The sequence below is a fragment of the Mustelus asterias genome, chromosome 3, assembly GCF_964213995.1.
Source record: "Mustelus asterias chromosome 3, sMusAst1.hap1.1, whole genome shotgun sequence".
Lineage (NCBI taxonomy): Eukaryota > Metazoa > Chordata > Chondrichthyes > Carcharhiniformes > Triakidae > Mustelus > Mustelus asterias.
The window spans coordinates 157,784,399-157,810,774 of record NC_135803.1 but is presented as its reverse complement, the minus strand read 5'-3'; the positions used below and the strand labels follow the sequence as shown (position 1 = coordinate 157,810,774).

Here is a 26,376-nt window from a genome sequence, read left to right as displayed (position 1 = left end):
ATAGATAGAGTGAACGTTCAAAGATTATTTCCTCGGGTGGATGGAGCTATTACAAGGGGGCATAACTATAGGGTTCATGGTGAGAGATATAGAAAGGATATCAGAGGTAGGTTCTTTACGCAGAGAGTGGTTGGGGTGTGGAATGGACTTCCTGCAGTGATAGTGGAATCAGACACTTTAGGAACATTTAAGCGGTTATTGGATAGGCATATGGAGCACACCAGGATGATAGGGAGTGGGATAGCTTGATCTTGGTTTCAGATAAAGCTCGGCACAACATCGTGGGCCGAAGGGCCTGTTCTATGCTGTACTGTTCTATGTACTGGGTTCATCATGCCACTGTTGGTTTTTTGAAAGAGCAGTCCAATTCATCCCACTTCCCTTTACCCATAACCCTGAAAATGTTTCTCCTTCAAGTATTTAATAGCCATCAAAATGGTTATTGGCGTTCAGACTATGAAGCTGAGAAACTGCAGACAGACTCCCTGGTTATCTACAGTGCTGGTTATCTGTAAAAGAACTTTACTTGTAAAATTATCAATCATTAACAGGAGGATTGAATTAAAATGAAAATGGTCAAATTCCAAGATTATTTGGGAATGTTGGGAGAGTTGTGCCATTAGTGTACCTTTAAGAAATGTTCTCTGCAGCTGTAAGCAGTGTTAGTTTAGAAGGGACATCAAGCTGAAAAGGAGTCTTTCCCTCCCTGGTTTTGGAAGTTCTGCTGGTTAGCTGAAAGCAAGGCTTCTTGCCTTCCTATAGTAGAGAATCTGCTGTTGGTGGCTCGACCAGAGTCTCTCCCTGGGGTTCTGGAAAGCTGTTCTGACTCCTAGCTTGTTTGTGTCTGCCTCAAGAGAACTGCAGCATTCATCCAAAGGACTCCGTCCCAGTATCACATGAACATTAGTCTTTGCTGGGTTAATCCTGTGTAAAGGGTTTTTTGTGCTTATGGGAGGTTTTGTTTGATTGGAACATTTTAGATAAGATTTGTTAAGAGTTATACTTTACCGTGGTAGTTTTTTGTTTGTAATTGATAAAAGTTTCTGCTAATTTTCTTTCCTTACATGTTAATTATATTCTTAAATAAACTTTATTTGATAAAAGCTCCCTAGTGGGTCAGTTGAATCATATCTGAAGTGAAACACCTCATGCTTATCCTAACCAAATTCAAAGTGCAGAACTTATGATTCAGGTAGGCGCCATAAAACACTTTGTTATCATTCAGGTCTGAAACTCCAGAGTGTTGTCAGGGAATGTTTTTGGACAGCTCAGTTAGATTGTATTTAAGCTATCTTATTATCTGGAACCATTCACACTCTCCCAATGGGAAATGGAGTAAAGCTGAAACAAAATACACACACCCACAGATATAAAAGTATTGACTATTCTAACTCTGCTCTTAAAGAGCAAATCCGATAACAATAGGCAATTTGAAGATGAACATGTGGAAGATGGAGGTGATGAAGGGAGTGTCTCAGCCAGATTGGAGCTGGTAGTGTGTGACTGAAAACACAGTGTTATTCTGTAAACTGGAAGAGTGGCCATCCGTGTGAAGAGTCGAAGCTTCAAGGGAAAGTGCTGACATTTGCACAGGTTGCAACACAGGAGCCCATTCAGCCCATCGTTCATGTCCATGCCAGCTCTCTGCAAGGGTAACTCAGCTAGTCCCACACCCTACTCTTTCCCTTGTTTTGCAAATGCTTTCTCCCAAATAATTATCCAATTTCCTTTGGAAAGCCATGATTAAATCTGCTTCACTACACACCATCAGTCAGTGCATTCCAGGTCCTAACCATCCGCTGTGAGAGAGATTGTCCTCTGGTTCTTTTGCGAATCATCTCAAATCACTGCCCTCTGATTCTCGCTCTTTCTGCCAACTCAAACAGTTTCTCCATAATGTACTCTACTCAGACTTCTCATGATTTTGAATACCTCTAATTATCCCTTGCCCTCTTCTCTAAAGAGCCTCAGCCACCCTAATTTATCCTTGGAACCATTTTCAAAAATATTTTCCACATCTCTCCCATGCCTTCATATTCTTCCTGAAATGTGGTGCCAAGAGTTAGGCAGAATGCCCCAGTTCTATCACCAGAAGTATCAAGGTGTTTTCTCGACAGTGAAATACTTGAGTTGTTGGTGCAATGGGAGGAACAGGACATTTGATCTTAGCAGTGGCCACAGGAGATTAGCATCAGACTGCAGAGATGTCAGGCAAGGCTCAGTGAGCAGCACTGTCTTGTCTCTGAGGTGGAAAGTTGAAAGTTCAAGCTGCCAAACACAGCTAGGGTTGTGCGCTCCAGTTGCTAACAGTCCAGTACAATACTGAGGGAGCACGGCCCTGGTGGAGGTGCTATCTTTCAGATGAGATAAGCCAAGGGCATCATCTGCCTTGCAGGGGGATGTAAAATATCTAGCACTGTTCAAAGCGCAGGAGAAAGAAGTCTTATCAGGTCATCATCAGAGCATTGCTCGTGAGATCTTGCTGTGTGTAAATTGGCTGCCACATTTCATTACAAGTGACTATGCTTCCAAAAACAATTCATTGGATGTACAGCAGTTTGGGATGTTCCGGTGGTGTGAAAGATCCTAGGAAAATGCAAGTCCTGGTTCTTAGCTTTTTTGCGTTAATTCATTTGAGAGCAGAAAACTTTAAAATTAGGCAGACACAGGGAGAATGTGCAAACTCCGCAGTGACCCAAGCCTGGAATTGAAGGCAGGTCCCTGGCCCTGTGAGGCAGCAGTCTCTGTATGCTTAAAAAATATACTTCATTGACTAAACACTATTATAATATAGACAACACAGTCACCAATGCAAACAGTAAGATCCCATCAATAATAAAATGTTAATGTTTAATCTCAGAATTGTTACAGCACAGGAGGCCATTTGGCCCATTGTGTCTATGCTAGCTCTCTGAACAAGCAACTCCCTCATTCTCCTGACTATTTCTTTAATGTTGATTAACAAATAAATATTGGCCAGAGAAGATTCGATAGTAATTTCCATAGAGTAATTGGATAAATGCTATAAAAGGAAAATGTGCAAGGCTATGGAGAATGGCCGATGGGCACAAAATGGAATTTAAGCAAGATAAAAATAACAAATAAATAGAAGGAAAAATATGCAAAGAAACAGATCCAAAGATCAACAGTGAGAAATATTGAAACAGGAGTTGGGAAAGGAGCAAATCAAAGTACAATTCAGTTAATGAGAAATGGAAATTATTGAAGGTCAGTGTTTTTAGATTAAATCCAAATTTCAAGCTAAAAGAAACATTTGTTACTTACAGAGCAGCTGATAGTAAGCAAGGACAGAACAGGATAACTGTTCAGAGACATTAGAACAGTTCGGGCTGATTTTCAGTTTGGGACAGCCACAATTACACCAAAATCCCAGCAGACAGAAACCACCCTTCCTACTTAGCCTTGGAGTTCCAGCAGATTTGCACTGGAGCTCCAGACAGAGGTAGTGTCAGCATTAACCTAAGAAACTTGAGGGGGGTCAAACGGCAGTTGGGAACATAGCACCAGGACCCTTGAACCTCTAGATGTGGTTTAAAAAAGAAAATTCCTACAAAGCATGGACTTCAACCAACAAAATGCAGCACAGCCGAGACAAAAACAAAACGGTCTTGTTTTTAATTATGGTGAAATTAACAAACTGAAATGCAATCATTTCACTTCACATTTCACAACAAATTTGTTTTGAGACAGTGATTGAAAAAGGTCGCAACAAAGATGGTGCTGGATTGAGAGCAAGGGGATGGTTAGGTGGAAGGAGAGAGGGGAAGAGAGAGGCAGAGAGAGATACTGAAAGAGAACAGAGCAAGAGAGAAAGTGGAGAAAGTGAGAGACTTTAAAAAAAAGCAGAGGACTGGGGAAAGCGATGATGTGAGCCAGTGAAAGGCAAGAGAGGCGTGAGAGAGAAAGCTTACAAAATATTCACTCACTAAAGCATATACCTTCAGATTACCAATCTTCCTATTCAAAGAACTCGAATAGCAACATTTAGTTAGATGTTTTTAATAGCCCAAGTGTACTTTAGGGATAGTGTCAGCCGGTCCTTAGCTGTAACCCATTCCCAGGTTCCATCACTTGTCTGCAGAGGACAGACTTCAGGATGTGCCCTGTAGTTTATGAGATTGCAGCATTTTTAAACAATGTAAACTTGCATTTCTTAAAAATGGAAAAGCATTTCACTCATTCACTTTCTCAATTTCAAACACAGCCATACAAGTGGGTTTCTGCACAGCATGTTGGAATATTTGAGCTCTACATCATTGCTCCAGCCAGCCTTCCCATTTTCCCGCTTCACCCAAAGGCATTGATTCGATCTGGTTCATCATTCAGGAAGATTCCCAATGATTAATGAGGTCATTAGCAAGGTTGGAAGAGAGGAGACACAATCACAACCAAGCCCCATGATGTCTTCACAGGTAAGTCATGTGCATACATGGTATACAAGATATTAAGAATCCCCTCCCAATCGCAGAGAAAACTGAGACAGGGACAGGTTCCTGGAACTCCTCGCCTGACGGCAGTGTGGGAGCACTCATACCAAACAGACTGCAGTGGTTCAAGAACCTTCTCAAGGACATCTAGGGCAATGGGCAACAATTGTTGCCTGCATACACGACACCCACATCCTGATAATAGAGTTGGCAGGAAGGGTGAAATCTAATTTTGGCACCCAGTTTAGACCAGCATAGACATGGTACCTGTACGAGTTTATACCGTTCCTCTGCCCAATGGATAAACAGTGGGAGAAGTCAAGTAGACTTAAATGGATCCACTCACTGAGACAGATTGCAACTGGGCACAAATAATGAGACAGAAGCCAAACCCTCTGGAGTTTGGTGTGTAATATATTAATGGCAAATCAATTCCAATAATCCAATAGAAAAGCAACTCAAAGAAGGAAAAGGTCTTTGGACCAAATTATATCAGAAAGGCGAAAGCAATACGTAGAATCAGCCTGCTATTTAGTATTAACACACACTTAAAGGTGATGTGAACAGTGTAGTTTCCAATAGAGCGATGAGGTATTAAGTTTCTCTGCAGCTGAGAATACGATGCCGCTGTATGGACAGTGACTGAAAGTTGAGTTTTAAAACACCAATAGAAAACTGAGACATATGCAAAATAGTCAAACCTCACCTTGGTGTGAACTTGTTAAATGGAGACCCGTCAAAGACAAATTTCTACCATTGGGAGAATGATGTGCTGATCACATCCACATTGACATGTCTCATCCTGACATATTATTCCATTATTTCAGCCTTTGTATTGAAGACAGTTACGTGATTATCTAATGGAAATGTGCTTGAGTGCTGGACACTCGAATAAAGGGATGGAGAAGTATTCTCTCTGTCCCTGGCTATATTGATTTCTGACTGGGTTTGGTGCCATTGGCACTACTTGCCTTTTGGCACAAGAGCAAAGTTTTACCAGTATGTCTAAGCCAAACTAAATCTACCCTAGCTCAGTACATGCACACATACTAGCGGGAGTCACCTTGCTTTCTGCTCCTTGGTTCAGACTCCCCCAAGGTAAAATGAAACTCCTTTATTTTGTGGTACCTGAAGGTGGGCTGGGGGGGGGGGGGGGATATAAAGTGGCTTTTCACACTCAGCAACACACTGAATAACTTTGAATGGTAGGAGTTGAACAAAACTGAAATGCAAATGGAACTTGTACTCGATACAGTTGCACTGGGATACTGGCCACAGCACCCGGCAGTTTTCATGAACAGATTTTCAACTCTGACAGCTTTGGATCCAGTAGATAATTGTACACACCTGATCTGAAGAGTCAGTATGTACGTCCAGCTCACCTACACAGGTTCTGTTGCTGTGATTTGCTGTCTATGGAGTTTAGCTTCTGTCTGTTACTTGCTAACCCATGCTCGTATTATGAGGATGCCAGTTCGGGCAGAGTTAAACCTGTATAATCTGCACTTTTAAGGCTGTGGTTGTTCTGAGGTACAGCTCCTGCATCAGTAACATTACGAAACTGCAATAATGCGGTTGACTTGATCAATCTCCTTGAGTATATAAGGTACGTCAGGTTAACTTACAAAATTCTACCTGTTATGAATGGTCATCAACCTGTGACTTGAAAATTCACTCTCTCGCCACAGATGCTGACAGATCTGCTGAGTTCCAGCATTTCTAACTTTTAATTTCAGATTTCCAGCATCTGCAACAATTTGCTTTTGCGTCAGATTTAAGAGGTATCTCAGGATTTTCTGATGCTTCCCCCTCCAGTAATTCTGGTAACTACTTTAGCATTGGGTTACTAGCAAACAATTCAGAGCAAAATAATTGAACTTGTGGACAAGTTTATTGTTACCAACAAAGAAACTCTGACCCTGAAGCCTCCAACAATGAGGCAAAATGGTTCAGTGTGATCTACCTGTACCGGTCTCACCCATCCAGGGCTTGTCCCATTGGCCAAATCTAGCCTTCCAAAATAACCTATAGATAATGAAGTAGACTGAATGATGTGTGTGGGGTACATCCCTCAATGAACAGAGTTATTGTTTGGGGAATGTATGGGTTTAATGGGCTTTGCATGCAGCAGCAGAGAGCAAAAACTGAGCAGCTATTGAAGGCGCTGTCTTTATCGGCTGTAAACACTCCACTTCATAATCTTCTGATCCTGGTCTTCAGCAGACAGTAAGATGTCACAGACTTTATAATGGCAGCAGCTTTCAACCAGTTGGATTTCCGGGTACTAGCCAAGAATCATTGAGATGTTGACCATGAGAGATGCATGCTCATTTTTGGGGGTAACGGCACTCCAAGAAATCCCTAAATGATTCCATTTAAAATTTGTTAAAACATGGAATAGTGTCAGGAGATATGGAGTACAGTCAGTCTATTGTGAGGATCTCAAATCATCTATCAGTTGCAGTCTTAGACACACGCACACAGGCACACTGACACAGTCCCTGTGCCACTGACACAAGACATTGCCAATACCAAACACACCACTGAGTTAGTGACCAGCGTAAAGTAAATGAAGTTTACCGAGGCGGGTATGGAAAAGAAATGAGCTCTCATTCAAAACATATCAGCTCCCAGAGCACAGAGGCCCAAAAAAAACCCCACTCCACTTTATCCTCATCCAGCAAGTCATTTAATTGATACATCCTCTCAACTCCAACATCCTCCACCCGAGAGATATGACTCCTCAGAGCCCATTCTCCTTATTCACACTACGATATCAGCCAGTGAATCCAGTGCTCGAAGCAGATACTGCTGAACACTACAGAACTTGTGACAAAGCTCCTCCCCCACAACTTACCATCACCTTCATTTGCAAAGTGACAAAAACTTATTTCCATTTGTATATTTTTTCTGGAAAAGATTCAGGAGATGTTACACAAATCCAAGGACTTATTTTATATAAAGCAGATTTGGAGTGAGATCTATTTTAAAAAATAAGGAGGTACAACAATTGCAAACAGGTGGCCCAGGTGTTATTGCCACAATCATGAGTACATCCAGGTGCTCATCGATCCATAATACTCACAACAGCAACAGAATCAAATACATTTGTTCACATCACCTTTAAAAGCCCATTTCAGCAGCAGAGTCACTCCCAGAATGGCATTAATGATACAAAAACACCAACACGTCGTTCCCAGCCATCTCATTCCTAGTGACTACAATTCAAGGACCCAGCAGAGAGAGGAGAGGGGAGGGGAGGAAGGTGTGTTGTGGAGGGAGGTGGGGAATAAATTAGTTTTCTGATTTGAGGGGTTGTACATATGCAACTTTTGTCCAAAGTGCCAGGTTTCTTGCTGCGACATGCAGTTTAATCACAGTCCCCATGATCAGACCAATCATCAGTCTACTTCTTCCACGTTTCCATAGGCTGGAGCGCAGTGGTCCGCAGGACATGTGAACAAGTTAGACACCGAATCCGCACTCAGCTGGGGAGCTTCTTCGGGCTCCAGATCTGCTCCCCGTGCTGTCTGACTAGAAGCCTGCAAATATATCAATCCCAAAATTTAGGACAAAAAAAAGGTACAAAAGTGCCGCTCAACTCAAAATCGGCTGAAAAAGTACAATAAAAATTTATTATATTTCTCTTTTTAAAACTGCACCAGTAAACTCTGCTCATCATATTTAAATCTCAAGCGTCAGTGAGATCAAATGAATCTTCAAGTATTCAAAATTGCAAATGAGGTTTAAACTCTCAAGTTTTACACATTTAAAACACAAGAACATTGCAATGTTTTCAATCTTTTAAAAAAATGTACAGTCTGCAGGGAGGGGGAGGGCCCTTTGTAACTTCGTCTCTGTACAATAACAAATCAATACCCTAAGAATCTTTACACAGTAACATTTCAGATACAATGTTAGAACCTTTATAAAAAAAACAACAGGGTATGAATGGACAAAGGATTTTTAATCCTAATAGTATTAGATTTGTAACATCCTGCAAAGATACAGTCAACACATTTCAGTTTGTGAAAGATAACAAAAGGATTACATGGGTAATGCTGGCTCAATTTGCAAAAACACAGTTGACATAATTAATGCATTCTCTTGTTCTGACATAGTTTTCAATTTTCGATCCCTTCATTTTAAAATTTCCCTGGTCTCGAGAGAAAGAAAGAGTGAGGAAGAGATAGAGATAGCGATGCTGCTCTCTGAATCACTGCCTGTATTGCCTCGAAGACAGCGTTGGAGTTAGCTTTATCTGGACTACTCCTCCCTTCCTTTGGAAAATTAAACCGTGTTGGTTGCTTCAACTACATAGGTGAGATTCAGACTGCAAGGGTACCTGTGCCCTGGTCTCTCTGCAGCAGAAACAAGCCAGTTCGCTGACATTTCAAAAAACCTGCATTGCTTTTGAGTGTTTATTTTTGGGGTTAACTGGAAATTCTTAATAAATAAATTATTCAAAATTAAAGAAGCATTAAGATCAAACAACAGCCAGAGGTCCAAGACTACTAGTATTAAACTTTTATTTTTCATTTGTAAGAACCAATACGGAATTAGATTTAAGAAGCAGTAAAAAGTTATCGCTACCTCCAACCTTCCCGTAGGAAAATATCCTGGATGGAACATGCAATGTCTGCAATTTATTCACATTAAAGTTTTGCTTTAAAAAAGTTAATAATTTGTTGATGAATAAGATAACAGTGTGCTGTGGAATATGGAGTACACAAAAAAAGCCCCAGGCACTTACAGGGCGAGTCTGTCATATATCTTAAAAAAAGAAATGGTTACACCAAAAGGGGGAAACAGACACATTGAGAAGTAATGAAGGACTAGTTTTGCGGATTTGTTGGGCAGCTGTGTGTACAAGCAGTGTCGTCCTCTACTGCTATGATCTACATGCCCTAAATGATCAGTGGGTACAGGACATTTACAAAGAGAGCTAGTATTGCAGCTAAAGTGCTGAGAACAAAGTATCGGATGCAGTCTTGGTCTGAGTAGTCTGTGAGCTGAGTTCCTGAGAAATCCTCGTTGATCCGAGACTGCAGTGGCCTAAGTCCCTGATTATGCCTGCCTGGTGTGCGTGGTGCCTCTTCCCCAGTCTCTTCTGCCTCCAACTCCTGCCATATTAGAGAAGCCTGCGATTTGTGGAAACTCCCGTCAGCCTCTCGCAAAAGAACAGTGTAATACAGGCCTTCTCTAACTCAAAGCTCCCGATTAAACACAAAACTGCCTTTAGGACCAGTAAGCAAGGGATGTGCAAGAGGTCTGGGGCAATAACAGACAAGAATAGCAACAAAGTGATGGGTTGAGGTTGAATATTTATACTTTAGGAAAAATTGGAAGAGCATGCGCTCATGTTGAAGTGCAAATGATAGGTAAACTACGAGGTGTGATATGTGAACATGAGTAGGTGAACACAATACTTGTGTGAGCGCACTCGCAAATGGGTGTGTGCACATCTGCGTGTGCGCATGTGAGTGTGCACGCACGCGAGTGTGCACATCTGTGTGCGCGCGCAAGAATGTGTGCGCACATCTGCATGTGCACGCGTGTGAGAGAGCATATGTGTGAGAATGAGTGTGTGCGCACTAGTGTGATGGGTGGGTGGACGGTGTTAAAGACTGTCCAGAAGAATTAACATTTGAACCAAATGAAGGGGAAGAGTTTTGTGGATAAAGGTAATGTTTCCTACTCTGCCTGAGAGTTAGTAATGAGCTGTGCAGTACAGAAGGTTCCACTTTCCATCTCTAATCTGTGCTCAGAAAGCAGCTCTGGCCCAGAGGGAGGCAGCTGGTGGCATTTTCAGCATGTCTGCTCTTTATTGAGCACTCTCACACAACGTGAAATACCGGACATGCACTGAATTACTTTAAAACAGCAATCTCCATTCTGCAGCTTAAAAATTCTTAACCAGCATTTCAGAATCAGAGTGGGTGCTACATTGTCACCGACACAGGATTGGCCTCAGAACAGATGCCTTTCACAGTCGGTGTAGGCACAGATTTCAGAGTGGTGTAGCTTTGGCAAAGACTGGGTGAAACTGAAAAACAGTGGTTTTCTGAAGAATAATTTTAATATAGGCCATATTAAATGAATGGGACAATTTACAGGATACTCAATGTAAGCTGTTACCCCAGAACATTTTGCACATTCCAAGTTGCAACTGACTAAATGCTCGGACTAAATTTAGGACAAGCATACTTGAGAACAGGCTCATCTAATGAACCAAGTGAATAAAGTGTCACAGGCTGATGCTGCAAGTTTACTTTTAACTGGAGAGAGAATAGAGCTAACATTGAGTCTGTATTACTCTGTCAGAGCTGATGAAGGGACATCCAGACTCGAAACATTGGTTCTATTCTCTCCCCACAGATGCTGTCAGACCTGCTGAGATTTTCCAGCATTTTGTGTTTTTGTTTCAGATTCCAGCATCCGCAATAATCTGCTTTTCTTTTACTTTGAGCTAGTTGTGTTTAGTCTTTCCCCACTCCCTACCACAACTTACACCAAATCAGAAGAGTTCAAAAAGCAGCACTACTCTCAAGTTAGCTTGTTTTAAATTACCAGAAGACACTGCATCAAAACAGAGAAAAACAGAACTTTGTAAATACAACAGGATTAAATATATTCAATTATCACTGTGATTCAGTCAACAAGAACTATATACACAATATTAAAATATTAAACACATGCTTAAAGTCATTGAAAGGTTTTCTATTTGCCTGCTAATCTCAGAGATAAATGAGGGGACAATGTCCGATGGGATAGGACTGTGGTTAGTCAGCAGCTGCTTTCCTCTGGTTATGCGCAGCAGGCCCTGGGCTGTGGCACTGTGGGGAAAATGGTGAGCCTGAGCAGCACAGGGTAATGCTGCTGGACAGTGCGGGTGTTTGAATGCCAGGGTGGAACAGCATGGGGCTTGAATCAAACGCCCTCTTTCTGCTGAATAAACAACACTCACCATCTGGGAAAAAAGAGGGTCTTGCACCAGGTGTCAGAATGGAGCTAATGCCCAATCCATTGGCAATTTTAGGGATTGGGAGGGAACAGGTGAATAGATATTTATGGAGCAGGCACTGCCAATTATGGCCACAGTTCCAGTGAGACTGTTTGTAGTAAAATCATATATATTTTTATTTAAGAACAGTTATAAGGAGAGGCTGAAAATTCTGGGATTTTTCTCTCTGGAGCGTAGGAGGCTGAGGGGTGACCTTATAGAGGTCTATAAAATAATGAGGGGCATAGACAAGGTAGATAGTCAATATCTTTTCCCAAAGGTAGAGGAGTCTAAAACTAGAGGGCATCGGTTTAAGGTGAGAGGGGAGAGATACAAAAGGGTCCAGAAAGGCAATTTTTTCACACAGAGGGTGGTGAGTGTCTGGAACAAGCAGCCAGAGGTAGTAGTAGAGGCGGGTACAATTTTGTCTTTTAAAAAGCGTTTAGGCAGTTACATGGGTTCTGTGCTGTACTGTTCTATGTTCTATGGGTAAGATGGGTATAGAGAGATTTGGGCCAAACGCGGACAATTGGGATTAGTTTAGGGGTTTAAAAAAAAAAGGGCGGCATGGACAAGTTGGGCCGAAGGGCTCGTTTCCATGCTGTAAACCTCTATGATTCTACAGCACAGGAACAGGCCCATCGGCCCTCCAAGCCTCCGCCAATCACGTTTACCTATCTGAACTAACTGCTTATATCCCTCTATTCCCCATTTGCTCGTGTGCCTATCAAGATAAGTCTTAAATGTCGCTAACACAACTGCTTCAACCACCTCATTTGGCAGCGCATTCCAGGCCCCCACCGCCCTCTGTGTAAAAAAACTCCTCCTGCACATCTCCACTGAACCTTTCCCCCCTTATCTTGAACTTGTGCCTCCTTGTAATTACCATTTCTGCCCTGGGGAAAAGTTTCCAGATTACAATTTCACCAAAGTCACTGAGAAATCAGTGGCTGCAAGAGCAGGTTAAGGGGTTAGGAATTCTGTGGCAAGTAACTCACCTCCTGACTCCCAAACAGCTGCCCATCGTCCAGAAGGCACAAGGCAGGAGTGTGATGAAATATTCTCCACTTGCCTGGATGGGTGCAGCGCCAACAACACTCAAGAAACTTTATACCATTCAGGACAAAGCAGCCCGCTTGATTGCTACCCCTTCGACAAACATCCACTCCCTCCACCACTGATGAACAGTGGCAGTCATGTGTACCATCTACAAGATGCACTGCAGGAATTCACCAAGGCTCCTTAGGAAGCACCTTCCAAACCCATGGCTGCTACCATCTAGTAGGGTAAGAGCAGCAGATACCTGGAACACCACCAGCTGAAGTTTCCCATCCAAGTCACTCACCATCCTGACTTGGAAATATATCGCCGTTCCTTCACTGTCACTGGATCAAAATCCTGGAACTCCCTCCCTAACAGCACCGCGGGTGGACCTACACCACATGGACTGCAGTGGTTCAAGGTGGCAGCTCACCACCACTGCTCAAGGGGCAATTAGGGATGGGTAATAAATGTTGGTCTAGCCAGAGACACGTATATCCTGTAAGTGAACAGAGGGAGGCTGGAGCATCTTGGAGCACCGCAATTTCAGCCCAAGAGTTTCCTGAAGCATTTACAAATCCTCCAAGGTCATGCAGGATAAAATCCTCTCTCAGCCCGAGACTACACGAAGGATCATTCACCTCTACAAAATGGAGCAGAGTGTGGTTTGAAAACAGTCACCGTGCTGCCCTGCAAATTACCTGGAGATTGACTCAGGCTACATCAGAGTGAGGGGAGAGAGTTGCATCATGTTACTGGGGACCCAGCCAATGCTAGGGAAAGGAATGTTGAGGCAGGTTAAATCTTGGGTGGCTTCTTCAGAAATTTGAACCTAATTATGCTCTTTTTCCCTTCACACGGACTATTCTGTTTAGTTGCAGCATTTCTTGTTTTAATTTCAGTTTCCTCGATTCTATATTTAACCACCCTCATCCCGCAGCCCTGACATACTCTAGATGCTGGAGGAGCTATGGCACACACAGCTGGAGCAGTGCTTGCAGGGATATTACTGAAACAAATCAAATAAAAGGAAGCAGCAGCAGGAGGTTATGTAAAGAAAGGTCACCTTTGAGCACAAAGTATGAAGTTTTCAGGAAAAAGCAATATTATTTGTAAATAGCGATAATTTTTTTAAACAGCAGACACAGAAAGGAGATAGTTGCAGACAGAGTAATTTTAAAGAGCCTTCAGTAAACAAGTTAGCAGGATGCATGCACACCCCCACCTACACATGGATGAGGAACGACAGAGCCCTGAAAAAGGAGACTGTGTCACTCTTTCAAACTCAGTAACAAGAGCAAACTGGGGGTTAACATTGGAAGCAGCGAGCGTGGAATTTCAACGCTGTCTGGCTGCGGAGTATTATTCTGTTGGGAGCTTTGCAGATTCAGACGGTCATGGTCTCACTAAACCTTGGGGGCAGGCTGTGCTAGAAAGATGCACTGTCCTCCCCAGAGCCCATTGCCAATCCAGTCCACAATTAAACGGCATAGTTGAAATTATCAGGGGGTTGATGGGAATGTACAACTCAAAAGACAAACCAATCACCTATGATCTGGCTGCATAGCAGCGCAGGCTCGAGGGGTGAATTGCCTATTGCTGTCCCATTTTGAGCGTTTGTATAAAAGCAAATACTGCATATGCTGCAAATCTGAAATAAAACCAGAAAATGCTGGAAATATTCAGCAGCTCTGGCAGAGAAACAGAGATAACCTTTCCAGATGGTGATCTTTCATCTGATGTTGTTCCAATGGGAGATCATCAAGCTCAAATGTTCTCTTTCTCTCTCCACAGATGCTGCCTGAGCTGCTGCATATTTCCAGCACTTTCTGATATTATTGGAAATTGTCACTCTAGTGGGGCTCAACCATTAAAACAAGGAAATGTTCTGTGATAGCCAGAAGCAGGGTGTGCTCAGATGCAAGGATTTCCACATAGTAGAGATGGAGGAACTGTTTCCAAGGTTGGATATTAATAATGAGAAGAAACAGGTTCAGAGTGACTGGGAAAAGAACCAGAGGCAATTTATGGTGGTCAGGAATGGACACCTTGAAAGTGAAGCACAGTCAACAGGAACTTGCAATGGGAATCTGATAAATATTTGGAACGGAAAAAGTTGCAGAGCTCTAGAGAAAGAACAAGGGCTAGAATGAATACTTCCGGCAAGAGTGGGCATGCAGGTAATGTCTTGAGATGGATAGAGAGCTGGTTAGCAGATAGGAAGCAGAGAGTTTTCATAAATAGGTCTTTTTCTGATTGGCAGTCAGTGGTTAGTGGGGTTCTGTGTCTGTGCTGGGACCCCAACTGTTCACAATATATATTAATGATTTGGAAGAGGGAACTAAATATGTTATCTTCAAATTTGCAGATGATACAAAGTTGGGTGGGAGGGTGAGCTGTGAGGAGGATGCAGAGATGCTTCAGCGTGATTTGGACAGGCTGAGTGTGTGGGTATCTGCATGGCAGATGCAGTATAATGTGGATAAATGTGAGGTTATCCACTTTGGTAGCAATAATAGGGAGACAGATTATTATTTGAATGGGTGTAAATTGAGAGAGGTGGATACTCAACGAGACCTTGGTGTCCTCGTGCACCAATCGCTGAAAGTAAGCGCGCAGGTACAGCAGGCAGTAAAGAAGGCAAATGGTATGTTGGCCTTCATAGCGAGAGGATTTGAGTATAGGGATAGGGATGTTTTGCTGCAATTGTATAGGGTGTTGGTGAGGTCACACCTGGAGTATTGTGTGCAGTTTTCTTGTCCTTATCTGAGGAAGGATGTCCTTGCTATAGAGGGAGTGCAGCGAAGGTTTACCAGGCAGATTCCTGGGATGGCAGGTCTGTCATATGAGGAGTGACTAAGTCGGTTAGGATTATATTCACTGGAGTTTAGAAGAGCGAGAGGGGATCTCATAGAAACTTATAAAATTCTAACAGGGTCCAGAACTAGGGGTCATAGTTTGAGGATAAGGGCTAAGCCTTTTAGAAATGAGGTGAGGAGAAATTTCTTCACCCAGAGGGTGGTGAATGTGTGGAATTCACTACCACAGAACGTAGCTAAAGCAAAAATGTTGAGAATTCAGGAAGAAATTAGATATAGCTCTTGGGACTAAAGGGATCAAGAGATATGGGAGGAAGGGGGGATCAGGATATTGAATTCGATGATCAGCCATGATCAAAATTAATGGCGGAGCAGGCTCGAAGGGCCGAATGGCCTACTCCTGCGTCTAGTTTCTATGTTTCTAAGTGAATGGGCGAAGATCTGGCAAATCGGGCAGTCTGGGAAAATACAAAAATGTCAATTTTAGCAGGAATAAAAAGCACATTATCTAAATGATGAGAGATTGCAGAGCGCTGAGATGCAGAGAGATCTGGGTGCCCAACTTCATAACTCACAAAAGACCAATACACAGGCACGGCAATTAATTAAAAAAAACTAGAACAACATAATTTATCGTGAGGGGAACAGAACAGGATAATAGGCAGGTTATACTTCAATTGTCCAGGACATTGGTGAGGCTACAACTGAAGTATTGTGTACAGTATTGGTCTCCTTATCTAAGGAAGGATATAAATGCATTGGAAGCAGTCCAGAGAAGGTTGACTGGACTAATACCTGGAATGGCCAGGTTATCTTCTGAGGGAAGGTTAGACAGAGGAAGGCAGATGGAAATAACGTGGGAAAAATGTGAACTTGTCCACTTTGGCAGGGATTATAAAAAGCATATTTAAATGGAGGGGGACCTGGGTGGCCTGGTACATGAATCATATAATCCCTACAGTGCAGAAGAGGCCATTCAGCCCGAGTCCACACCGACTTTCTGACAGAGTATCTTAACCAGTCCCTCTGTCCCACCCTATCCCTGTAACCCCACACATTTACAATGGCCAATTCTCCTAACCTACACATCTTTGGACAAGAAGTTAGTTTGCAGGTAGAGCAAATGATTAGGAAGGCAAATGGAATTTATTGTTCATTGAAAAGGGAATGGAATATAAAAGCATAGCTGTTTTGTTAGTGTTGTACAGGGCGTTGGCACTTGGCACACCATTTTGGCCTCCTTACTTAAATTATATTATTGCATTGGAAATCATGCAGAAAAGACTCATTCAGCTGATTCCTGGAATTAAAGGGCTGTCTTATCAAGAAAGGATAGAAAGCTTGGACCTGTATCCACTGGAGTTTAGAACAATGAGAGGTGATCATATGGAAACATACAAGATCCTGACGGAATAAAAGCAAAATACTCAGGATGCTGGAATCAGAAACAAAAACAGAAAATGCTGGAAAATATCAGCAGGTCTGACAGCATCTGTGGAGAGAGAATGGAGCCAATGTTTCAAGTCTGGATGACCCTTCGTCAGAGCTCAAAAGATCCTGAGGAGACCTGACAGAGTGAATGCTGCGAGGATGTTTCTCCTCGAGAGGCGCTCAATCTAGGGGCCACACAATTTAAAAATAAGAGGTCTTCCATTTAAAACGGAGGTGAGAAGAAATGCTTCTTTCAGAGGACCCAGAGTCTGTGGAACTCCACTCCAGAGCGGTATAGAGGCAGGATCATTAAATATTTTTAAGACAGCAAGAAAACAACCCCAGCCTGTACAATCTTTCCTCAATTAAAACTCCCCACTCCTAGCCACATTCTTATAAATCTTTCCTGCTCCATCTCTGGTGCAATCACATACTTCCTGCAATGCACTGACCAGACCTGTACTCAGTACTCTAGCTGTGAACGAACTGGCGTTTAATACAGTTCTAGCTTATCACCCTGTCTAGGTCTCAGCCAGAGGAAAAGATCCTGTCTGCCTTGTTAAACATCTTCTCCAGCTATCCTGCTACCTTCAGCAATCTGTAGACATGCACTTTGAAGCCCTGTTTCTCCAGACTTCTCAGAATCCTCCCATTTGTCCCTGTCCTGTTTGCATTATGCTTCTCCAGACTGAATTTCATATGCCACAGTTCTAGCCACCTGACTGGTCTATTAACGCCTTCCTGAAATCTCTTGTTTTAATGCAGGGCGTGCTTGTTTTTAGTAATCAGGGACAATTGGTCAGTGTAAAAATCCAAATGTGTTCATACAGATCCTTCAGGGATAGGGCATGTCAGCCAGCCTGGTCGTGGAACCACATAACTCTGGTCCCACACTCTTAATGCCCATGGTGTAACAAAGGGGAAATACTGCCTTCCAGAGAGACCCATTTTCCAGGAACAAATAAAAATGCACCTTTGGGAAGAAGCTGTTTGCACTCAGGCTGTTTGCTCTCACTGTTGCAATCAAAACTCTTTGCAATCTATTGCTCCAACTCAGTTTCTCAGCAACTCCATACTTGCTCCCGTCTTGCCTTTTGCCAACAATCTAAAACCTCCAAATGGTGTCACTGAAGCCCAAAGCCTTCAACACTCCCGCGCCCCACCCAGCCCCAGTCGTCTCCTGCCTCTTCACCTGTTCCAAAAGAATCCTTTCCATTCAGCTGGTGGTGTTAGAAATGGTTTTAGAAGCAGAGCGACACAAGAATTCATATTTCAGCAAAAGAATTTCAGAGTAGCAAGAAGATAGCGAGTCAACTGAGCCAAACTTCATTTGAAAACGTTTAATTTAAATTTCTAATTGCAACTGTTCAAGGGCAAGGTCATTTCAAGGCTTTATCTTGGAATATTCATTCAAGATGTCAGAGAGAGAAGCATGACAATGAACCATTTTGTCATTCAAATTATACTAAAGCAGATTTGCAGACAATGTCACTTTAATTTCTGCATTTTCAGACATTTAACTTTATTAACCGCGCCAAAGTTGCAAAACTGGCTTTTGGTTTTAGGTTCATCTGGTTTATACATTCCAGCTCCCACTGGAATATAAAAGCATAACTGTTTTGTTAGTGTTGTACAGGGCGTTGGCAAGACCACACTTGGCATACCATTTTGGCCTCCTAGGCAGACTGGCTGGAGAATTCAACCCAACAAAGGAGGTACATGAAAGGGAACTGTGTTGATTTGTCACCTGGTTGAATGTCAGACATCACATTAAGGTGCAAGATGCTAAACTGACCCTTAAATCAAATTGGAAAGATTTAAAACAAGCAGTGATGTTTCAAAGTGGTAACAGGACACTGACTTAGAAGAAGAAATAACGAACCAACGTTCAAGCTTGCTGGTGAGGGTTCTGTTGCACAATAAGCAGCATAGGTGGAAGCAGAATGATTCAAGGGAGCAATGACAGATTGGATGGACAGAACTACGGCAAAGGACTTCAGTCCACTTTGAACCAAGAAAAAATTATCAAAGCGTTCTCCAAATTATGAGGAGCTAAGAAATGTGCACAAGTGAAGAGATTTAGAGATCTAAGTACAGAAATAACTTTAAAAAATTAAGATAAATGAAACATTGGTCTTTATCTCAAAGAAATACAAAAGGACAGGAGTTATGTTAAAGTGCGGATAAGCGCCGGTTGGCCCTGTTGGTGTAACTGTGTTCAATTTTGGGTTCCATGCCTCAGAAAAGGTAGTTTCTAAAAAGCTGCTTTCTCCATGGCAACACCTCAGCCAGAATAGACTTGCCAACCAATCAGTACCCTCTTCTTCTACAGTAGAAATTGATTGTTTGAAATTTGATATTCTTGCGTTTGTCCTGACGAGGGCAAAACGGAAAGCTTCAGCAATGTCTCTCTTTTCAGAATAATCCGTTTACATCTCCCATTCCTTTCAACACTGATCAAATGCCCTGTTAATCCCCTCAGTTCAGAACTATAACTCTCGGCCTGAATGTTGACTCCATCAGGTGTTAACCACGGCACCAAGTCTAAGACACTAGCAAAAATGTGTTGGAGAGATGAAACTTTGCCAGGCTGTGCCGGGTTTGCAGATTGGGGTAGCGAGAGCGACTAGACTGGATTTGCCCGTCACCGGGCTGGGAATAAAAGGACTTTAGTAACTCAGTGATTTTTGCTGGAAAGTGCGTGCATGAGTGCACTGAATGAGGAGAGGGCATCAGGTTAGCAGGGATGCTCCAAGCCATGGACTGGATTCAAGCAGCAGTGCACAAACAGTTCAATCCACCAATGGGAATTTCTGTTACAAAGCAGCATGCCTTCCTGGGACACGAATCCATGTCCAGAAAGACAGGGCAAAATACAGAGGGGAAGTATTTTCAGGACAAAATCAGCAGGAAATGTAGCACATGTCCCTTTGGGAGCCCAGTGCATTTGAAACTGCTTCAGTGATGTGGTCACAAAACTAGCTGAGCTGGCAATTTCAGAAGCAGAGCAAGTCACCAAAAACAGGCATTGCTGGATGGTGTATCACATGTCATTTGAACTTGTCACCTCAAGCACCTTGGCCAACTCCAGAAAAAAGACATTTCTTATGCAACATCTTTGGGGGGGGTAGGGGAAGCATTCGTGCTGAGGCATCAACTGGCAACTCAACAGAAATGGCAATCAGATATCTGCACATTCCTGAATATGCAGGGAGGAAGAGAACAGTGATTGCACCAAGAGCTTTGGTAACTTTTCTAGCAGTGTAGAGATAACTGCAAACAATACATCGTTTCTCTCTCTGTTACGAAAGGCTGAAGAGCTAGGGACGAGAATCTCCACCCTCACTACAAACCTGGGAGGCTGTTCCTTCTGCATCAGCTGTACACTCTGTTCCACGTGTTGCTGCTCTCGTCCGCGAAGGCCTGACCACCGGAGAGTTGCGGCGACGGTAGAACAGTACGTATGCATGTCGTGCGACTACCTGGCTTTCGTCGACCGTCGTGACAGTGCTGTCATCAAAGAGACGCCAACCTGCAAAAGAAGGTGGTGGTCACCGCAGAGGAAGAGCCGAGCAAAAACTGGTATTTGAAGACATTGTGAACTGAGGAACACACAGTGGATGATTGGTGGAAGGGGTTGGGGGGAGTGGGCAATGAGAATCCTTCACCTTATTGCATGTTGCAACATTACTAAAGTGATTATTTTACAGGCAAAAACACTGAAATTATGCTTTTTGTAAACATCCCTTACTAATTATATGAGGAAAGCAAGGAAAATAATGACTACATTTTTATTATTTTATTAAAGTTTTCTATTTTCACCTGCCCTTTAAATGCCCGCTGGAGCAAACTTCCAGAGATCAGAAAAGCTCACTCCTGCACCATTCTTCAAGTAATTTCCGGGGTAAATGGATAAAGGGACTCCTTCACATGCAGCACCTGCAGGCCGGCAGCAACAATTAAAAGTGGAACTCAGGCTGATTTTATTGGAATGGTGAGAAACTATGAATTGCAGACAATGCGAGTCCAAATACACAAATCATTAAAATCTAGTGGACAGGTACAAAAAGAAATCAGAGAAGGTTAATGAAACACTGGCCTTTCTCTCAAGGGGAGTGAACCCAAATGGGAGGAAGTGCTGCTTCAGTAGTTAAGATCCTTGGTTAGATGTCATCTTGAGCAGTGTTCAGCTTCAGCAACGCAAGTTCACCAGAAAGATGCTGGGGTTTCAGCCATTAGCAGCCTTTCCCTGGTTTCTGTGGCTATGACTCATCTTTCATTCCCTCCCCCTGCAGTATAAATATCTCCCACTTTCGATGCCTTTTAGCTTTGACAAAGGGTCGTCCGGACTCGAAACGTCAGCTCTTTTCTCTCCTTACAGATGCTGCCAGACCCGCTGAGATTTTCCAGCGTTCTCTCTTTTGGCTTCAGATTCCAGCATCTGCAGTAATTTGCTTTTATTTAGGCTGGGGTTTCGATGATTAAAATGCAAGGGCACGCTTAACTTATATCCCCTTGAATACACACGATGGAGGAGAGGCGGGATTGCGATGTTTAAAAAGAGGTATATAAAGAGAAACTATTGCCTCTGGTGGGGGAGGTCAGGACAAGGGGAGGTGGAGGTGTGGACACCACATTAAAATTAGAACCATGCCGTTCAAGGCTGATGATAGGAAGCTATTCTTCCCAGAAAGGGTTGTGGAACTCTGGATCTCCCTTCCCTCTGTAGATGCTGGGACCAATTAAGAGTATTAATGACAGGCACCAACAGATTTTTGATTTTAAGAGTGTCGAGGGATGGAGCACACAGATAGAAAACTGAATTTAAGATACAGGTTTGCCACAAACAAGTAGAATGGGAACAGGCCCGAGGAGCTGACAGCCTCCTCCTGTTCCTCTAATGGGCACGAATACCTGAATGACCTCCTCCTGTTTCTATGTCCCTCACTGACCCAGAAGCTGCAAAGAAAATGGTAGCACTCCAATTGGAAAGTCTGGCTCCAGGCCAGTTCTCTCAGTACAGGGTTTGGAGCCTGCTGGTCTGTATATCCTATTACGTGATTGATCAATGTCTTTCCCTGATCAAGTGAGGAAGCTGCCCTTTCTTTGAAAGCTTCTAGAAGCAAAATCCCTTAATAAATATTCTATCAGCCGGGGAGTCAAAAATATCCGACCGGTCTCCAGAGGATGTAGCAGCTAACAGCAACTGAACTAACTCACTCTTTAGCTTCTTGCAATGTGACTCTTTAGCCAGATTTGAGACTAACCTTTAAACATTTAATATAAACTCAACTTCAAGTTTCTATGCAACCTATTTTGAAATAAAAGTCACTCTTGTGGATGTCAAAGGCTTGGGCTAAAAGTTCCTGCCCTCCCCTAATTGCCCTAAGATGGTGCTTCATCTTGAACTGCTGCTACTGATTTTGATACAAATGAGTGGCCACTTCAGAAGGTAGTTAAGAGTCAACCAGTTGGTATAGGACTGGATTCAAACAGACACAGACAAAGCAAGGACGGCAGAATTCCTAAAAGATATTAGCAACACCACTATAATTTCACAACAATTTGACACTCCATGATTTAAATGCCAGCTTTTTATGTCTGGATTTTTAAAAACAAATTGTAATTCTCAAAACTGCTTTAGTGGAATTTAAATTCACGTTTTCTGAATTATTGGTGCAACGGGGGTTGGTGGCGTTGTAGTAATGTCACTAGACTCATAATCCAGAGGCTAATAATGCTCAGGTGACATGAGTTCAAATCCCACCACAGCAACTGGTGGAATTTAAATTCAATTAATAAAATCTGGAAGTGAAAGCTAAGCATCAGTGAACCAGCTGGATTTTAATAACATTCAATGATAGTAATGGTCAGCATTACGATGACAGCACAGTGATGCTGCCTCACAGCGCCAGGGACCTGGGTTCAATTCTGACTTCAGGTGACTGTCTGTGTGGAGTTTGCATGTTCCCCCAGGTGTCTGCATGAATTTCCTCCGGGTGCTCCAGTTTCCTCCCACTCCAAAGATGTGCAGTTAGGTTGATTGGCCACAGTAAGTTGCCCCTTAGTTTCAAGGGGACTAGCAGTATAAATAGGTGGGGTTGTGGGGATAGGGCCTGGGTGGGATTGTGGTCGGTGCAGACTCGATGGGCCAAGTGCCCTCCTTCTGCACTGTAGCATTCTACGATCTATGACTATCTTTACATTCAAGAATTATTAATTGAATTTAAATTCCACCAACTGCTATGGTGGGATTTGAACCTGTGACCCCAGAGCATGAGCATCTGGATTACTGGTCCAATGACATTACCACGACATCATTTCTCCACAACTGATGAAGCTGACCCCGAAAACATCACCTGTCATTAAAACCCATCTAGTTAACTAATGCCCAACAGGGAGTGACATCTGCCATTCTTACCTGGTCTAGCCTACATGCGACTTGTGGGTGACTCTTAACTGCGCTCTGGAATGGCCAAGTCACACAGTTTAAGGGAAATTAGGGCAACAAATGCTGGCCTTGCCAGCGACACCCACATTCCATGAAAGAATAGTTTTTTAAAAGTGCAGTTGAAAGGTGGGGATAACAATGACAACCAATTGCTGCTCTCGCATTGACCCAACGACCTGGACAGGAAGAAAACAGGAGCTTGTGGTTCGAGCAGCATGCCTGCCGAATACCAACTCACCCACATCACTGCGCTGGCTGTTTTTGTCATTGGGCAGACGTGCGTAGGCTGTGTAGTGTCCCCCAATCATCCCACCATAGTGATTGATTACTGCATACAGATCGTAGACAGGGGGCTGTCGAACATCCTTCACACCAATGCAGAACTTGCTCAGGTCCAGATTTCTTTTAAGGGAAAAAGCGATGAACAAAGCATTTAATGAAAAAAATCTCATTCTCGAGTAATCCCGTCTCTCTGATTTTCATGGAAATGTTCAAAATTGAGATTCCCCTCAAATGCTTTCAGGGCAGGCACAGCATGGGTTGGATATAGAACAAAGCTTCCTCTACATGCTAAAAATTGCCCCTTAGTGTCCTGGGATGCGTAGATTAGAGGGATTGGCGGGTAAAATATGTAGGGATATGGGGGTAGGGCCTGGATGGGATTGTGGTCGGTGCAGACTCGATGGGCCGAATGGCCTCTTTCTGCACTGTAGGGTTTCTATGATTACATCGTCTCCATCAAACACTCCCAGGAGAGGTACAAAACAAATTAGATATAAAGTTTCCTTTGCACTATCCCACATCAAGATTCAAGGGCCTTGACAAGGTAGACACAAAGGCTGGGAAATCTAGAACACGGGGACACAATCACAGGATAAGAGGCTGAGATGAAGGGAAATTGGATTGCGAATCTTTGGAATTCTCCACCCCAAAGAGTTGTGGATGCTTTAGCGCTAGGAATATCCAAGGCTGGGAAAGATAGATTTTTATCTCACAGGGAATTAAGGGATGAGAGAGAGAGAGTAGGAAAGTGAAATGGAAGCCAAGGATCAGCCAGGATTGCACTGAATGGCAGAGTAGACTCAAGGGCTTAATGGTTTACCCTGGTTTCTGTTTATGTTATCAAATTATTAAACACCCCTCAGACAGGTAGAGAGAGTGAATGCCTCAATTAAGCTCATCCCAACTGCATTAATAAGAAGGCAAGTTGCGAAGAGGGTACAAGGAGGCTACAAAGGGATATGGATAGGTTAAGTGAATGGGCAAAGATCCGTCAGATGGAACATAATGTGGGAAAATGTGAAATTGCCTACTTTAGCAGGGAGAATATCATAGAAGTCATAGAAACCCTACAGTGCAGAAAGAGGCCATCGAGTCTGCACCGACCACAATCCCACACAGGCCCTACCCCCATATCCCTACACATTTACCCACTAATCCCTTTAACCAACACATCTCAGGACACTAAGGGGCAATTTTAGCACGGCCAATCAACCTAACCCGCACATCTTTGGACTGTGGGAGGAAACCGGAGCACCCGGAGGAAACCCACGCAGACACGGGGAGAATGTGCAAACTCCACACAGACAGTGACCCAAGCCGGGAATCGAACCCAGGTCCCTGGAGCTGTGAAGCAGCAGTGCTAACCACTGTGCTACCGTGCCGCCCCATAAAATAAAAAGGAAGATTATTTATTAGTGTCACAAGTCAGTTTACATTAACACTGCAATGAAGTTACTGTGAAAATCCCCCAGTTGCCACACTCCGGCGCCTGTTCGGGTACACTGAGGGAGAATTTAGCATGGCCAACGCACCTAACCAGCACGTCTTTTGGACTGTGGGAGGAAACCGGAGCACCTGGGGGAAATCCATGCAGACATGGGAGAATGTGCAAACTCCACACAGCCTGTGACCCAAGTCGGGAATTGAACCCGGGTCCCTGGCACTGTGAGGCAGCAGTGCTAACCACTGTGCCACTCCTTTAGGTTATCTAAATGGCGAGAGTTTGCAGAGCTCAGAGACCTGGGTGTCCTAGTGCATGAATCACAAAAGACTAGTACGCAGATACAGCAAATAATTTGAAAAGCTAATAGAACACTATCATTTACTGCGAGCGGAACTGAATAGAAAAGTTGTCCAGGACATTGGCGAGTCCACATCTGGAGTATTGTGTACAGGATTGGTCTCCTTATTTAAGGAAAGAGGCAAATATGTTAGTTGAGAGAAAGTTTACCAGACAAATACTTGGAATGAAAGGGTTGATATGAGGAAAGTTTTGCGGGGTTAGGTTTGTATCTACTGGAGTTTAGAAGAGTAAGAGGCGACTTGATCAAATCCTTTAACAACCTGAAGAGTACTGACAGGGTGGCTGTGGTGAGGACGTTTCTTTTTATGGGAGAATTTACAAATAAGAGGTTGCCCATTTAAGACAGAGATGAGGAGAATTTTTTATTCTGAGGGTCGAGTGTTTTTGGAACTCTCTTCCGCAAAAGGCAGTGGAAACAGAGGCTTTGAATATTTTTAAGGCAGAGCTAGACAGATTCTTGATAAACAAGGGGGTGAAAGGTTATAAGGGGTCAGCAGAAGGTTGCAATCAGATCATCATGGATTGAATGGCAGAACAGGCTCAAAGGGCTGAGTGGCCTACTCCTGCTCTTAATTCCTACATTCCCACCACTTATCATATAGCCCCGACTGGACTGAGATGATTTCCTCTCAGGTTAAGTAGTCAGAATTGACCTTTGTTACTACATTCCCTCCCTCCCTCCCCCGCCCAAAGAGCTGGAAAAAGCTCAACAGGTTAAATGACCTGCTTCTGTGCTGTATGGTTTTACAAGGCGATAAATTAGAACACAAATCCAAGCAGGCGACCCTGCGCCTAATGCAACAAAATAAACTGCGGAGAGGTTTTAGTCTGCGCTGCACACCTGATGGGAAACTCCACCATATCATTGATCTTGTCTCTCCAAATGAAGTTCCGGAAGGAGAAGCGTTTCAGCTGAATGATGAGGACATTCGGAAGCCACCACAGCATCAACTGTTTGGATGCCTCTCTGTGCTGCTTACATTTAGGACAATACCTGCAATGGGTCAGAAGCAGCTGTCAGTTCCAAATCCGCATGCACAAAATAAATCAGTGTTGGAGACAGAGGAGATCGCGTTGGCCAACCCAGCTCTTGCATT

The 26,376-nt window shown here is 43.3% G+C and overlaps 1 protein-coding gene across 1 annotated transcript in view; it reads right to left on the bottom strand.

Annotated features, from left to right (window-relative positions):
• Positions 1-8,398: 8,398 nt before the first annotated feature.
• usp19 (ubiquitin specific peptidase 19) overlaps positions 8,399-26,376 on the bottom strand; it is a 111,617-nt gene continuing 93,639 nt past the window's right edge. The window contains exons 24-27 of the mRNA XM_078203740.1: positions 26,121-26,273; positions 23,432-23,595; positions 20,096-20,274; positions 8,399-9,589 (exon numbers count right to left, since the gene is read on the bottom strand). Coding sequence (XP_078059866.1) covers positions 9,356-9,589; positions 20,096-20,274; positions 23,432-23,595; positions 26,121-26,273 — 730 coding nt within the window. The 3' untranslated portion in view covers positions 8,399-9,355. The remainder of the gene's footprint in view (positions 9,590-20,095; positions 20,275-23,431; positions 23,596-26,120; positions 26,274-26,376) is intronic.